The 16,399-nt window shown below is 42.1% G+C and overlaps 3 protein-coding genes and 1 long non-coding RNA gene across 13 annotated transcripts in view; 1 reads left to right on the forward strand and 3 right to left on the reverse strand.

The window, feature by feature from the left end:
* Nucleotides 1-16,399, reverse strand: part of LOC143375821 (vanin-like protein 1) — a 208,133-nt gene that overhangs the window by 50,156 nt on the left and 141,578 nt on the right. The window lies entirely within an intron of this gene.
* The window catches only part of Stac (C2 and C2B_Munc13-like domain-containing protein staccato), a 40,533-nt gene that overhangs the window by 8,297 nt on the left and 15,837 nt on the right, over nt 1-16,399 (forward strand). For 3 of the 7 annotated variants that reach the window (XM_076825863.1, XM_076825859.1, XM_076825860.1), the window contains exons 2-3: nt 12,282-12,440; nt 13,794-14,043. In XM_076825863.1, coding sequence (XP_076681978.1) covers nt 12,282-12,440; nt 13,794-14,043 — 409 coding nt within the window. Of the gene's footprint in view, nt 1-5,997; nt 6,293-11,180; nt 11,207-12,281; nt 12,441-13,793; nt 14,044-16,399 lie in introns of those variants that run through there. The other 4 variants (XM_076825864.1, XM_076825865.1, XM_076825866.1 and 1 more) reach the window with 4 other exon arrangements.
* Nucleotides 901-4,780, reverse strand: LOC143376050 (uncharacterized). 2 transcript variants are annotated; one of them, XM_076825870.1, is made up of 5 exons: nt 4,626-4,780; nt 4,084-4,556; nt 2,103-2,824; nt 1,692-2,017; nt 901-1,445 (listed from the first exon to the last, which is right to left on the reverse strand). In XM_076825870.1, exons 1-5 carry the CDS (start codon nt 4,660-4,662, stop codon nt 1,096-1,098), a joined length of 1,908 nt encoding a protein of 635 aa, XP_076681985.1. In that variant the 5' UTR covers nt 4,663-4,780; the 3' UTR covers nt 901-1,095. The 2 variants fall into 2 exon arrangements, with proteins under 2 accessions (XP_076681985.1, XP_076681984.1); XM_076825869.1 differs by having other exon boundaries at nt 905-1,445; nt 1,653-2,017.
* LOC143376051 (uncharacterized) lies at nt 8,133-16,018 on the reverse strand. Of its 2 annotated transcripts, none has more exons than XR_013087022.1 (3): nt 15,342-16,018; nt 11,017-11,204; nt 8,133-9,476 (listed from the first exon to the last, which is right to left on the reverse strand). It is a non-coding gene; the product is annotated as an uncharacterized LOC143376051 (long non-coding RNA). The 2 variants fall into 2 exon arrangements; XR_013087021.1 differs by having other exon boundaries at nt 8,133-10,098.

Raw genomic sequence — 16,399 nt, forward strand, 5'->3', positions numbered from 1 at the left:
CCGACAGTATTTCTACGTTGTGTAAAGTAGAACGCATAGGGAATATGTGGCGAAAATATGTTGCGACTGCTCTTAGTGTAAATGACTGATTTCATAGTGATTTATACTGTTTTTATAAAATAAATTATTATTCCAACCATTTCGTTGAATAATCTCACAGAGAACATTTTTTCGGAAGAAGTAAAAAATCACTCGACTTCGCCTCTCGAAATAATTATATTCTTTGCAACCAATCATAATTACATATATATTTTCTTGAAGTATGACTCAAAACTTTCCCATTGATGTATAATAAAATCCCTGTACCTTTTTTGAGAAAAAACTGCGATCAAAAGAATAAAAAACGGAACTTTCAGAACACAAACGTCTTTTTTTCAAAATATCTTGAGCATCAAAAGAACATCCCCAAACTCACATCGGTTCGCTACCATGCTTTATGCGCCCGCAAGGGGACGCGCGCCCTCCGCTCTAAACTAGCCCCAACCAATACTAATACCGTCGGCTGTGAAAACGTCGATAGTTCTAGTGTTAAGTGAAGTTTTTTGCGAATATCTCGCAAACCAAAGCCGAGCGCCAAAAAGTTTAGAGGGAATTGTTGTTCAGAATGATGACCTTGACAACATATGTCAAGGTCATTGAACTCGGAGAACCCTTCCCTAAAGTAAACATTTACCAAAAATTGTTTAAATCGGTGCAGCAAATCCTGATATATAGAGGAAAGAAAATTCTGGGTTGTGTGGACCCAGTGTGGTGGAGGCGTTAGGAAAATATAGCGTGGTGTTTGAGGGTTAAGATTCTTCTTTAGTATTTATAAATTAGGAAAAATATACTTTAATACGAAGTATTTAACAAAATTCGGAAGTGAAGGGCTCATAAGTCATTTTTTCAATCACACTCAACTTTTATTGAATAGTAATTAACAGCTGATAAGATAGAGTATAATGAAAGAATACAGATAATTTTCATTTTACAATAAATCTGTGTATTAAGTATATTTAATTCACAATTGCAATAAAGGTAGTTCCACTTCCCATGGAACTCTAATAGATACTACCATAATTCCTTAACAATTAATTTCCACAATTTCGCAGAGAATTAATCACTGTCGTCACGAATCAGTGTCGTCAAATTTGCATCAACTCCCAGATACAAATAATCGTCCAAGATTGCGTCGATATCTTCTTGGTCGTTCCAAGGGAACAGCGACCTGCCTAGACGGTTCCTGATCCGATCGAAACCGCCCAAATTCTGTTCATTATTCGTAGGTTGACGAAAGCAGAACAAGGTGGACACGAAGCCCAACGTTTCCATGAACATTGTGACCAACAGAAGATTATTCGCAAGACACGCGAGCATACTTCCGTCTTTCGCGCCTCGGTATCTGGTCACGTGATTCATGGACGCTATTAAATTGTTTATCGAGCCGTCAGCTTCCTTCATAATCTCTGCAACCAAAATTTTAACCTATGTCAACTATTGCGAGCAATTATGCGAACTTTACAATCTCGTTGGTAATGAACTAATAATAAATCTCAGTGAATTCCAAACAAAGTCTCTGCAATGGGGTACTTTACTTAAGTGAAATATTCTGCACCCCTTTCAATTAAAAAAACTGTTAGAAATGTGAAAATATTGAAGCACAAGGGTCCAACCAGTTCTAGGACGTGATCTAGCTGCCTGTGTCTCATCACTTCCATAATCCTCGTCGTCATTCGAGTTTTCAATGTTTTCATTCGCGCCTGACTCTGCTAGTTCGGTATTCGAATCTGACGACTGTTGCTCATCTCCACTGCTGTCTACGCCGATGTGCAGCTCCAGCAGTTTGTTCATCCAGTCCATCATGCACGTGAAGATCCTCACGTGGCTCTGCCAGGTCTCGTTCAGGATGACCTTGATGCCTTTGACGAGGAATTTCTCGAACTCGACCGCGGAGCGGTGCATTTTCTTCATCGCCCCGAACGTCCTCAGAAAGATTCCCTTCTTGTACACCCTCAGGTCTCTGGACAGCTTTCTGTACCTAATCGCCAGTGAAACCAAGGGATATTTCAACAAAGCAACTCTAAATGAAATTCTTCTGCAAAAAAGAACTCGAACCTACTAACCGTGCCATGGCCCTCTTGTCCTTGGCAGCGAGCGCTGAGAGTCTCTGCAACTTCCTGCTTCCATCCTCGTAAATAGTGAAATACTGGCACACCTCGTGCACCAATTTCTGCCCCCAGTCGCTCTTCGACAATGCGTCACCAAGATCATTAGCAGCACGATGCAAAGGCGATCTTTTCGGCAGTTGCTTGCCCAGAATCCTCTGGAACATGTACCTCATCTTCTGCTTCACATTTCCCTGCGTTCTGCTGTCGGGTTTGCAGGATACCAGCACCTTTCCCTGGTTATCTTTCTGGATCTTGCAGTCGCTCAACCGTTGAATCGCCTTCGTCCAGGGTTCCGCTGCTATGTTGCTCCTTTGGCTAGATCGTTGCTTCAAGCTATGTAGACACGTATCAAGATGCTGCAGGTCTCGTATGCAGTCGTTGTAGCGAATACCTTCTTCCTTTATCATGGAGAGACAAAGGAAAGCGTGCCAGGACTTGCGAGCTCCACGACTGGACGTGTTCAGTGGCGTGCTGCTGATGTTGGATCTGAAGATCTTCAAGGCGACGTTGGGGGGATATTTGGTTAGATTGAGGACAGCTTGGTTCAGGTTGAAGGATCGTTTGTGCTTGCTCCTGCCCGCCATTCGCACGAGGCACTGAGATAGCCTCTCGCCGAAGTCTGCTGCGTCGTACACCACGCCTAGGAACTGGAAGCCGTCTGCTTTTCGCGCTACTTGCTGAAATTGTGCGATAATGGGTCTTGTAGAGCTTTTTAATACGGTGGAGTCATAAACACTAGGGAACATTAGGAATTTTAGGGGCTACTAGAGGTAATGGAAGCGCTAAGCCATTTTAGGTACTCGGTAGCTTAGGTACTCGGTATTTTAGGTATTCGGTAGCTTAGGTACTCGATAGCTTAGGTACTCGGTAGCTTAGGTTCTCGATAGCTTAAATATTGAAAAGCTTAGGTACTCGATAGCTTAAATATTCGAAAGCTTAGGTACTCGACAGCTCAAATATTCGATAGCTTAGGTACTCGGCAGCTTAGGTACACGATAGCTTAAATATTCGAAAGCTTAGGTACTCGACAGCTCAAATATTCGATAGCTCAGGTACTTGGTAGCTTAGGTACTCGATAGCTTAAATATTCGAAAGCTTAGGTACTCGGTAGCTTAGGTTCTCGATAGCTTAAATATTGAAAAGCTTAGGTACTCGATAGCTTAAATTTTCGAAAGCTTAGGTACTCGACAGCTCAAATATTCGATAGCTTAGGTACTCGGCAGCTTAGGTACACGATAGCTTAAATATTCGAAAGCTTAGGTACTCGACAGCTCAAATATTCGATAGCTCAGGTACTTGGTAGCTTAGGTACTCGATAGCTTAAATATTCGAAAGCTTAGGTACTCGGTAGCTTAGGTTCTCGATAGCTTAAATATTGAAAAGCTTAGGTACTCGATAGCTTAAATTTTCGAAAGCTTAGGTACTCGACAGCTCAAATATTCGATAGCTTAGGTACTCGGCAGCTTAGGTACACGATAGCTTAAATATTCGAAAGCTTAGGTACTCGACAGCTCAAACATTCGATAGCTCAGGTACTTGGTAGCTTAGGTACTCGATAGCTTAAATATTCGAAAGCTTAGGTACTCGGTAGCTTAGGTTCTCGATAGCTTAAATATTGAAAAGCTTAGGTACTCGATAGCTCAAATATTCGATAGCTTAGATACTTGGTAGCTTAGGTACGTGGCAGGTTAGGTACTCAGTAGTTTAGAGCCCAGTGACTAGACAGTGGCAGATTTAACGGGTGGCCGATGATTCTATCCAAACACAATATCTTTTTCCGTACCACTACACTTAACCCGTTGTTAGTAAACTACCCCATTATTTTCCCGAAAAAATGGTCCCCTCAGATCGTTTGCCACCTGGGCCTTTTTCCTTAAATCCGCCACTATCACTAGAACACCTCAATTCACACTCCCCTAACTTCTTTCAAACGAACCTTATTCCTCTGCGACGACGCATTGCGTTGATCGAAGCGCAGGTCGATCTCATCGTGAATTTCGTTGATCATATTGCTCAGATCGCGGAACATATACGCGCCCTGTAGCACAGTTTCAGAGAACCAGTCCTCTGAGGCTGGAGCGTTGCTCGGGTCTTGTTTGTACCGTCGAACAGTAGTCGTCAGTTCACAATCCTTTGCAAATTGCATGAGCGTGTTCCTCATGGAGTCGCAGATCGCCCGAATTGTTAATTGCAAATCCTTCTTTGTGGCCGCCGTGGATCTCAGTATAATTGGTCCCTTCACTGGCTCCGCTATCTTGGATATAAAACTCCGAATTGTCTTCTCTAGACGATGCACTTGGTTTGGATTGACTAACACGAACGAGTTGGAATCCTCTCGCACACTTCCAGGAGGAACGGCGGAACCATTTCGGTTACGATGTTCAGAGATCGAGAACTGCGCAACTGCTCCTGTATATGATTGTAGGGAAGTTACACGATGAAGTAGTGTTGCTGGGCTCTTTTTACGTTTGTACTTACCTAGAAACAGCAGGAGGAAAATGGTTTTGGGAAGCATGATGGAAATTGCTAGATTGTTTCTCTCGACCTGTAACTTTCCCACTGATTTTCCTCCGCTATATGTAATTTTATTTAACTGCCATCGAAGGCTGTTCCGATAACTGGATTTGAAATATCGTGGTGCTTTGTCACTTTTAACGACGAGGGTTTCAGAATACAGGCGCTCATAAATATTGTCTTGCGATAACATTCGGAAAAAGGATGTTGCAAGGAGATAAAAAAATAGTAAAAATATCCAGGGAATATGAAACAGAGTTTGAAGTGATAGAAATACGAATGGGTGTGTACTTAAATGCAAAAGCCTTGGATTCTTTTGTAACTCCATTTATTCAATGTCTCAGTGGCATTATCTTATAATATAACAACACAGTACGAGTAACTAATACAATTAATGCAGAAAATAACGAATCAGTGTACATCTCAAGTTGGAAGATTGAAGAGTAGCACTCCTTATACTAGGCTCATCCACTTCTCTCAGCAGAAACCTGCTTAATCCTTGACCAGCATATGCTGGGTCACATTTGACCCCACCTTGGACTCATGTTTACGGTTAAGAGCAGCGGAGAGTAAACATATATTTGTTCGCACTGCCCACTCTCACCGATATAACACTATTCTCCCTTTCTCTGTATATACCGGTGATTATGAAAGTGGTGTCAGCAAAAAAAAACACAAACATTGAGATTTCACATTGTTATATTGTTTTTTTAATACACCCAAACGCAACAGCCCAACCCAAACCTAAATATCTCGAAATAAAAAATACATGACTAATTCATAATTACCGGCACATACATCATAAACACTATTAGATGGTGTTTAGTCTCTAAAAACTGAAGCACGTACAGTGGAAATTTCGATACGGGTCAAAAGTGACCCGACATCGGCTTGTATCCCTGTTTACGATCGTCTGATCGAGAGTTAGTTCGACGGCTCTTGACAAATACTCTAAAACCACAAGGAAACTATCTACTTTTATCTTTGCCAAGAAGCTAGAATCCACCTCGCATGTACCTGCCACACAGACAGAATGATGTCATCGTTGTTGACTCAGTGAGTGATACAATTGAAGAATCACGGCGCCACCGGGACCTACCTGAGGATCAAACTAAGCAAACACCCCGTTTCATGAAACAGTTACAGTGAGACCACTAAATATCTGTGCAATTACGTGGAGTCTTCTACCATTACGCAGATAAGTAGCGCAGCTGATAAAATAGCAGCGTAGAACGTGAGAGCAGAAAGTCTCTGGTCGATCTAGCATCCGTGAGCCTGCGCCATCTGTCGGCTTCAGCGGGAACCGCAGTGACTTGGGGATGCCTGCGTGTGGCTGAGTATTGACGACAGTGCTAGCGGCTCGGCGCTGACCTACCAGCGTTAACGTCAACGGTTCACTGGAAATTTCTAACGACACACTAGCCGATGAACCGATTTCGAAGCGAAAAGTGAGGTTACAGCAGGAGTTAGTGTTTGTTGGCTCACCGGAGGATGCTGTAAGTCTACATACGCAAACGTCCAGCTACCAAGATGAACGAGGAGGAGATGTGGAAGGGCTTCTACCAGAAGATCGTGGAGGAGAAGGAACGCAAGGAGAAAGAAGAGCAAGAGAAATCGGAGCACGAGACAAGGTAGAGGGTGCGACGCCTCTGGGGCCGACACTCTGCTGGCATGAACGGGAGGATTGTGACTTAACTTGCTGCTTGTATCTAACCCAGTGACAGTTGGTCGTGTTGGTGACTGATCTAACTCTAATGGGAGGTGGGACTGCGCTCGACGCGACACGGGCTAGAACGAGCTAACTTCTCCTTTATTGTTTCGAGGTCAAAAGCCAAGTTTTTCTTGGTACAACGAATTGGGGGACGCTTTTTGCTCGGTTCAGATTCTTGGAGACGCAGGCGCCTGGTAATTACAGATGAGTCCGCGGCAAGTTGATCGTATGACTCACTGCGATTACTTACGCACCTTGCAAGAGAGGAAAATATAACAGGTGATCTCATGAGACTCAGCATCTCTTTGGAGAAGCTGTGTTATCTTTTCAACAGACACTTGCACGGCCGCAAAGCGCCGCCTCTCGTGATTTACCGGAATAGAAAGCCACGTGCTCGTCCGTGACGCGTCGAAACGGGAACGTCCACGTTTAAATTGCCGCCACTGAATGTACGGGAAACAAGCGTTCCCTGCACTTTGGTCGCCGCTCGATCAGCCAGTGGGCTCCATAATGCACCACACGCGGTCGTATGCATGCGGCTATTAATAAAACGAGAGTAACTCTGCTCACGGAACATCTGCGGAGGAATTGCTTCGCCCGGCTCTGTGAATACGTAACGATTTCTCGTGATCCATGGCTCAAGGTCGGCCTTTCATGATTCATGACCCTGCAATTGTACCGTCGATCTCGTTATTAAAAAGTTAGGCACCTGGTGCCTGGAAGTGTCAGTTCATTTATTGTATTTAATTATTCAGAAGTGCGTGACTGATGGATTTTCGTCGATGATAGGTTAGGGGGCCTAGCGTGCCCTCAGTTCTCTGAGGATTGCATATGTAGGCTGGAGTTGAAGAGCACAGATTTATTCCGCTGGAATACTCGAGTCGGTTGTTGCTGATCAGCTGTCACGCGAGGCAGAACGATTTGAGGAAGACGATTCGTGGCATGCATAATAATGTCCGAGGAAGTACGCGGTGTATAAACAACACTGTTGCATTGCTTGTGACCTCCTTAATCGGCGAAGATGTGGAGGGAACGCGCACACGGTGCTAATTAATTCTTTTTATGATGTCTCAGCTGCCGCGGTGCTGTCAATGAGGCAGCCATCACGCCCAACATACGTAATTGTTTAAACTGCAGCATAAATGCCACTAAAATGAAACAGAAGGTCCCATCAAATTTCGCAATGATCATTATCAAAATCTGACCGTTTGCGTTTAGATTTCTCCAGAAAATTAACACTATGAAAGGGGGCCGCGAAGCCCCCTCCGAAGTATAGGAAACATTAAACATGGTACAGTAAACACGGTAAAAGGAAAATTTAAATATGTTCCACATTTCGTCAATGGAATTTTTAGAAATTCACAATCATGATATCTCTAAGTGTACCTTTCTATTTCTTAGCGAAACGATACAATTTTATGATTGTACATGCATTCTCGCGCGCCTCTTAATTAGTACCAAGAACTTGGATCCATTTTCTGGCGTTCCCACTGCCGACCGTAATTACCAGCCTAATCGCACATTAACTCAGCAGTATTCGTTTCACGCGACGATAATACTTTTCCCATGGTTCAGCGGTAACTTGTTACCGGGTACGTCATTGGCTATCACGCCGGGAATTCCTTGTTTCCGTGGAAAGTGTGACGCCAATAAGGAAACTGGATAGAGGTTGAGGTCACCGACGCGTAGGTGAACGTCCCACGAGATCGTGAATTGATGTTTAACGAGTTTCGAGTACATAAAAACACCATCTTCAAAAATTCTGAGTCGGTAGATTCAATTACGAGAATTTCACTCGGCGAAAATCAGTACACACTACACTGCCGGACACTATTTTTTGCCGATCGGTCACGCGAACAGTTAAACGAAATTCGTGTAAAGTAAATATAGCATTCTTTTAAATTACCAATTATTAGTTAGAAGAAGATGGCGTATTGCTTCAAATTTAAGAATTAGTAAACAAGTGACTATTCAAAGCGACAAACTTTACCGTAAAAAAATGTCTCGCAATAAATTAGCTCCCGTTGTAAGTTTCCCAAAGTTGTATATAAATTTTGTCCATTCAAATTGTTTTCTCTGCCTTAGTTAATTCTTGCACGATTTTTAAGAAAATATTTTATGTACTTTCTTGGACATTCATGTTCCAATTAATGTATACATAATCATATACTCGGCGAAGAATAGTGTCGAGCAGTATACAATGACTCACAAATGTGTTCAAACATGTGTTCGTTCTGTAATACTTGTGTAGTTCGATTCTCTCATTCTGCGTGCAAAACAACGTAGTTTGTATCTTCAGTTATGGGAACGATGTTTATTGATGTTACAAAATAGGTAGAGCTTTGCGAATTTATTGGGCTTTCTAAATTGACGTAAAGCTGATGTCGCGTGTCCGCCGCTCCGAGTAGGCGTGTGTTGTAAATAATGGCTCGCGTAAGTGTAAACGGTTGAATGTGGAGATTAATATGAAGCGGATTAAGTCGGTTCGAGTTCGTTTTGAAACGGCACAGACCCTGAAGGCCGTTCGTGCCTTACATCACTGCAGACCTTGTGCTTCTTGCTCGCAAGACAGCACTCCAGTTTCAGATACCGTGAAATTCAAATGTGCAGGTACGATGCGTAAATCACTTTTCAATTCCCTCCAACGTTTTTACCAATCAAACACGAACGACGAAGTTTTGCGTTAAAACTGTTTTACACGATGAAAGTTTCTAACCTCCACGTCCGCGTCTTTTGGGACGCCCTGTACAAGGCAAAGCAGCAGCGCGACTTTCAAACTCTTTCAAAAGAAAATCTCCCGCGTAAAAAGCATTACTTCTGTAGTAACTGTTGTCTCCTCAGCGTTGCAATGGTGTGATCAATTGAATTGCAAGTGCAATCGGTGCTTTAGCGAGTCCTTAATTACAAGAAGGAAACTCCAGCCTCTTTATGATCTAGCAATTACTGTTATGATCCTTGAATATCGTTTCTGCCACGGCAAACTACGTGTTAATACTTAATCTTCGACGATCAGGTCGGTGTGTGGTGAATCATGCGCGGGGATCACGTATTTCCCGCCATATTTTAGAATCCCCCATGCTTTTGACAATGCAATGCTATCCTTTCTGTAAAACAAGTCCATTTGTGAAAATAAATATTGGGAAATGGCTTCTCTGATACTCTGCTCGTCTTTTCCTTCTACCCCAAACTAAATGGAAGCTGAACAAAAAATAGGTGATAAAATGTAATCCCTACGTTTTGCCACTCGCAATGCAAAAGATGGGTCACTGTGCCATGAAAGTTAAAAACAACCCAATTTCGCCAATGTCGCGAGTGCCGATCAGTTCGGAGTCGATGCGTCAGTAACGAAGCAGTGGAACACGAAGCGGAAAACGGAAGCATGCAGAGGGAACATATTTGAAGAGCCAATCCACCATAGTGTGCCTGGTCCGGAATGCGACACGGTGAATCACGTCTCTTCCGAGTTAAAAATAATAGAGGTCGGACAGTGGAAGATTGCTCCTGTGTATTCCCGACAAAAAGAAACCCAAAGTGACACAAGGCCTCCATCATCTCGTCTTTGTGAACTAGCGAGGGACTCACAGCTTCGCGGAAACAAATGGAACGAACCCGGACTCGATTCCATTCAAGTGTAAATCGCAGTGAAACGTTTCAAGACGCCTATACATCCACCAGCAGTGGTGGATTTAAGGAAACAGGCCCAGGTGACACACGTCCTGGGACACCCTGTGTACATAACAAAATTACAAATAAATCTGGTAAACAAAGAGAAATATAGTGTTTGGAAAAAATCTTAATCTTCTTTGGAAGATGCAGCTCAGGCGGCAACTGCTCAGCTACCACCCGTTAAATCCGCCACTTCGCCCCAGTAATTTTTACCAAAATGATATTAAAGAAACGTAAATTCTGAATGTGACAAGTTTAGTCTGCTCAAAGCTTCCATGCTAACAAAGGGGACCTTCAGGTTTGGCAATTCCAGAAAAATTTGATACTTAGTGTACGCGAAGATCTTCACTCAGCCATTAATTTCCCAAAGCTGTAAGACGCGCTTTTAAGCCAAATTCGAGAAAATTGACTTGGAATTTTACCTGGATACGCGTGCATCGTAAGCGCGTGCCCCTCAAGCGCCTACGATGCACGCCTGTTTAGATGAAATTCAAAGTCAATTTTTTCGAAAACGAAGCCCTTACCGAAATTTCGTCACTCTTGATTTTCGTCTTATTTTTGCCTGTTAAATCACCCCCTAGAGTATTGACCAGAGGCAAAGGAACACCCTGTATATAAGGGAACTCAGAATTTTTCAAAATCGATTTTCTCGGATTTGGCTGAAGAGCGCGTCTTACTGCTTTGAGGAATTAATGTCAGAGCGAAGACCTTCGCGTACACTAAGTATCAAATTTTTCTGAAATTGCCCAACTTGTAGGTCCCCTTGTAAGGATCATTGAGAAGACTTCCACGCAGACTACGTACATATTCGAAAGTTTTGGCGTGGGGTAGTCGAGGACGCAGAAGTGTAGAGCGAGCAGCGTGAGAAAGATGCATTCGTAATTGTACAAATTGGCTGTTTGTCCTTGACACCTAGCTCGCCCATAGCACGAGATAGTGTACGGTTTCAATAACCATTGATGTTAATCTGATACCCACATCCTGCTGGCTCCTGTTTTCCTCCTTCGTGTCTCATTCACGTCGGGGTCTTCGTGTGTTTAGTTCTCCAATGGACACACTTCAGTCGACACGTTTTATCCCGCCGCGCATGTGACTCGTGTTTTAGTGGCGTGCTCCGAGGTGAAGTGGACCCAGTAGTCGTTCAGATCTTCTTCAGCATGGAAATCCTGTAAAATTTGCGCATAGTGACTCTTAGTACCTAGAGCCGTAGAATAACTAGGGTACCTGGGATTCTTATCCTTTGTCTATTATAGAATTTTAATCATTATTAAGACTATGATACTCGCAGAAGCCATTACCTGGCATCCTATAGGAGTTTACTAGTGATCCTTATAACAAGCTACGCAGAATACAAAGTGAATATCTTGCAATCTATAATACTATTCAAAAACACTTAGAACATTCCAAATCTTTACAGGTTTGCACCAAAAGTGTGATTACTTCTCGATGATTTTTTTTTAAGAATACAAAGTTTTTCTCAAAGTAATCATTCTTTGGTAAACTTCTTGGCATGTACTTAGTTCGATCTGTAATACACGTATTTCGATTTTGCAAATATTTTGAGCAGATACGGCACTTCGTTAACTCAGCGGGAGGCGCTACTGGGTAAAATTTACCACAAAGGCGCTAGTTGCGAAAATATGAAGACTGAGTTTTTCTTACAATTTTTTAAAGAACTTTAATAAAGATTTTAAGAGATTTCACAAATTTTGTTCGATTCTTAAAACACTGTACTTTAACATAAAAATTACAAAATTAAAAAAAATATATTCTGAAACCCTTTTTTTTACGTTTCAATTTTGGGTATTTTTGACCCGGTAGCGTCAACCTGTGTTACAATATGGGGTGCGCCTCCCGCCGGGTTAATAGTGGCTATAGTTCGCGAACCCTAGGATGGCTTCTGGGATCATTTGAGACCCCAGTGGGTTATAGACGTTATGAGCCTTGAATTATACAGATTTATTATTATTATTATTAAACGGGAATTGCCCAAACATTCTAGGTAACGCATTGCGCTTGAAAAATTCGAATATGTCAGGGGTGTGGATGAAATTATTTAAGATTTTGAAAGCGAACATTATTTATGGTATGCATGAGCTGAATGGGTAGATGAATAGTGTTAGATTTCAGGAAAGTATTGAATATGTCTTGTTCATGATACGCGGGGGACTAGTGTTTATCTAATGCTGCATAATGTCGAGAAGCTCCTGTGAAACAACGTGCTGTGTTTTTTTTCTCCGAAGGAGTGACGGTCGAAAAATGGCGCACTTCGAAAAGCTGGACGAGAAGCACCCTTACTACGCGATCGCCGCGGCTCGAATGTGGCAAAAGCCGGAAACGAAACAGGTGACCGTCGCGAGATTCTATTGGAAGTTCGCAGCGTTCAACTTCCTTCACAAAAGGTGATGCCTGTGTTCCTCGTTCTCTATGTGACAATCGCTGTAGCTCGTGGCAGAGTTGGGGCACCTTATTTTTAATTCAGGAATAACGAATGATTCGCAGACAAGTCCTCCAAAAAAAAAAAAAAAAACACCACCATTTGACCCATAGCACGTGCAAGCGCCATGCTTCCTTGTCGTTTCGAATCGCCGAATTGTTTGATAATTGCTGAGTTCCTGCAGGACTTTTCCTTAGGGTTGGAAGTAACGAATAATTACATCGATTACGTCAAACGTAGTAAATAATCGCGTGGACTTTGCCTTTGAATTGCTTTGTTTTAATGCGAGAAACAGGGGTGGCAAAATTAACAACTGCTTAGTTAGGGTTGCTTTTAATAGTAATTGCTTTTCATTAATAATAACTCATTATCGCCTAATTATCTGGACAATGCCCAGCCCTGGAAGAGAAAGTGCGCTATAGTAGATTTGATCACAGTTTTCTTTTGCGATTTCAGTCAGGTCTCCCACAATTTTCCAGCGATTTTATGCATTTGTGTTCTTCAAGCGCAACCTGCATTGTTTTCAGTAATTTTTATCAACGTCACCATTCCAGAAGAACGTGCTGGCCTCGTATTCGAAAGTTATTGAGATCAGAATGTTATTGTTAAAAATCAATTGTAATTACACGCTGAGATTACTAGAGATTCTAAATTCTTCTCTTCGACATTGCAACGAATTAAAGGAGAAATAACGTGAGACTATTTAAAATAAAATTCTTTACAACCACCGGTCTGGTTACAATTTATTCTACACTTTAAATTAACATTTTGACCGGTCCCGAAGCTTCTTTTCATCTCTTCTCACGCGAGACTTCCTGACAAACGAAGTGCATTTAGGCAAACTGTCATACTCTGCCGTAGTCAAGGGACTTTCACTTTCTCAGACTTGAGAACCGCAGCAGAGTTAAATGATGTAGGAGCCGCACAGTTGCCGGTGAGAGTCGAGCGTTACGCGGCGAACGGTTTCAATCAGCACGCTCGAGGAAATCGATGGCAGCCAGGGAAACACAAGCGGAACTGTCATCGTGGTTGGCGTTAAATTAACGGTGGCATTGGGTCGCGGTCCCGCGAAGCCTGACAGTCGCTGCTTTCATCGTTTATCGCTGGCTTCTTGCGTTACTTCCTGGCAAAAACTGCGCTACAGTGTTTCGATTCATCTGCTAATACGAATAACAGAATGTCCCACGCAGAATAACACAGATTTTCGTGCCACTGTCGATGTTTCGCTTGAACGGTTCCAAAGCTAAGGTTCCGTTCCTCCTTTTGCTGAAAGACCGTCCAACCTCCTCGAGGATAACTCGGCGACGTCAAATTGCAGAATACAGGAGACTGATGGCGGTTTTTTCGAGAACCTGGGCACACTGCTCGCGGAGAGGGCCCGCGAGCAGGAGCAGGCGGAGGGGCCCCTTCCGAAGAAGATGGACGAGGCCCAGGAGGAGGAAGAAGAGGAGGATCTTAGCGAGGAAGGGAGCATCGAGGAGCCTGTCGATGCTCTTTTGGAGACTGACAGTGACAGAGATGAGAACGAGCATGCCACCAACTTCTTGGCTGAGTCTATGGGCTGGAACGTGAGTTAAAAGTCATTATTCAATGTGTTCGACCTTGATTTTCAGAACTCTATTACGATGTTTGCTTTCCCCTCATTTTCATGCACCGGGGGAACACATTTTTATCGAATTTCACGTTGCTTTTGCTAGGCCCGCTACTGCGGGATATTCAAACATAGTGTCACTGTAATATTTCTCGGAGTTAAAAAAGATCTGTGTAAATTAGGCTGTTACGAATATTCCAATACCAGTAGACTTCGAATTTGAGATTCGAATACCAGTAGAATTCGAATTTGAGATTCGAATACCAGTAGAATTCGAATTTGAGGTTCGAATACCAATAGAATTCGAATTTGAGGTTCGAATACCAATAGAATTCGAATTTGAGATTTGATTAACTCGAATAACTCGAATTTGAGATTTGAATAACTGGAATAACTCAAATTTGAGATTCGAATAACTCGAATAATTCGAATTTGAGATTCGAATATCTCGAAAAATTCGAATTTGAGATTCGAATAACTCAAATAACTCGAATATTACTCGAATAATTCGAATATTTCTCAAATAACTCGAATATTACTCGAATAATTCGAATATTTCTCAAATAATTAGGTGTATTCGAATCTTCGAACATTACTCGAATAATTAGGAGTAGGTATTTGAATTTCGGATTGTACCGAATAAGAATCCGAACATGAAATATTTTTTCACACTTTATCGCGATATTCTTTTCATATTAGCATTTACAATAATTTTTTTTTCAAACGTTTAGATTCGTACTCGGTACAATACGAAATTCGAACACATTGAGTTATTTGAATATTCGAACACTTTGAATTATTCGAATATTCGAACAATTTGAATTATTCGAATATTCAAACACTCTGAATTATTCGAATATTCGAACACTTTGAATTATTCGAATATTCGAATACTTCGTACTATTCGAATTTTGGAATTATTCGAATAAATTATTCTTATGCGAAATTTTTCGAATTATTCGAATATTTACAGCTCTACTTTAAATAAAAGTTTTCTTTTTAATTTCTTCAATACATACGGGTATGACCCTATTTCAATACAGATAAAGAGAAAACCAAGAAAAATACTACGAATACAGAAATAGCCAACTTAGAGACATAAACAATAGAAAGAAAAGAAAAAGAAAACCCTAAACACTGAATAGCACAAAAGCATAGTGACAATTGCCAGGCATGGCGCGATAGACTGTATCTAAAATACGCTAGTCCCAAAATTGGAGGTTGACCCCAAAACGAAGACCAATTTCGAACAGAATATATTTTTACAGTATGCACCATTTCCTCAGGTCGTGGATGAAAATTCTAACGTTCAATTCATCCGTTCCATTCCGTTGTACTTTCCCACGCGTCTTCCTTTTCCATTCTCCATGATCACCCTTGAAAGCGTCACGTGAAATCAGCAGTACAGCGATTCCAAGCGGAACAGAGCATCCCTTATTCGTGCTGACGCAGGCGCGACTTGTCAAAGTACTTTCGCCCTTTCGAGTGTCGTTGGCGCGTTAAAAGATTCATTCGCGAGTCGCTAGGGATCATTGATGCCTATCGAGCCGATGGATCGACGGCTCTCGAGCCTCGACTCCGTTTTCGAAGTTCGTCAGGTCCGAGAAAAGAAGCACTCGAAGAAGCTCGAGATTTAGCACGACGCTTAACACTCGTGATCAACAGCAACAGACACTTGGATCCGTAGATCGAGAATTTTACAGGCGCTTCAAGAGTGAGGATACAGAGTTCGTAAATAGCGTTGATTCCGCGTGGACGACATTCGGATATTTCTAGAACTGTTTCAATCTGTGAAAAGTGAAAAGCGATGGTGAACATCGACGATGTACCTAAGGTGGCTTTAACAGCGTGCCACGGTGGAAACTTTTGGCGAGGCTATAAAAAGTTATGAGAAAAATAGATTGCGATATTTAATTACAGAAAAATTGTAGTCCTGGTGTATTCCTCATAATTTCAGTCCCTGTATTTTGATTTCGACACTGGATTAAGAAATACCTTTTTCGTTTGGAGGATAGTCTCAGTCACGATCAATATCGTGGCCCATCGATGGCCCACGTGGTACTATTGTATTAATAAAAACTGACCCAGAAATGAGGAGATTTTTCGCTCGGTTATTGTGCCGCGATTTTGGAACTGAATTTTTCCACATCACAGAAACTAATTGTCGGTTCGACTTTAAAATTTTTTGTGATTTATGTCTCATCATAGGGTATCATTGGACACAAAATTCTGTTCCAAAATCGTGAGACCAAAAACGGGCGATTTTTTGGGGTCATTCTTTTGATCTGTGGGCATTTTTCAGAGGGGTGAGAAGTGAACCCTGAATGTGTATC

The sequence above is a fragment of the Andrena cerasifolii genome, chromosome 13 (genome assembly GCF_050908995.1).
Source record: "Andrena cerasifolii isolate SP2316 chromosome 13, iyAndCera1_principal, whole genome shotgun sequence".
NCBI classification, from domain to species: Eukaryota; Metazoa; Arthropoda; class Insecta; order Hymenoptera; family Andrenidae; genus Andrena; species Andrena cerasifolii.

Coding starts and splice junctions, on each gene's coding strand:
- LOC143376050 (XM_076825869.1), bottom strand. CDS start 4,662: ATGCTTCCCAAAACCATTTTCCTCCTGCTGTTTCTAG. Junction 4,557..4,625: donor TTTCCTCCTGCTGTTTCTAG/GTAAGTACAAAC, acceptor AATCATATACAG/GAGCAGTTGCGCAGTTCTCG. Junction 1,446..1,652: donor TAGATCACGTCCTAGAACTG/GTTGGACCCTTG, acceptor TTTTGGTTGCAG/AGATTATGAAGGAAGCTGAC.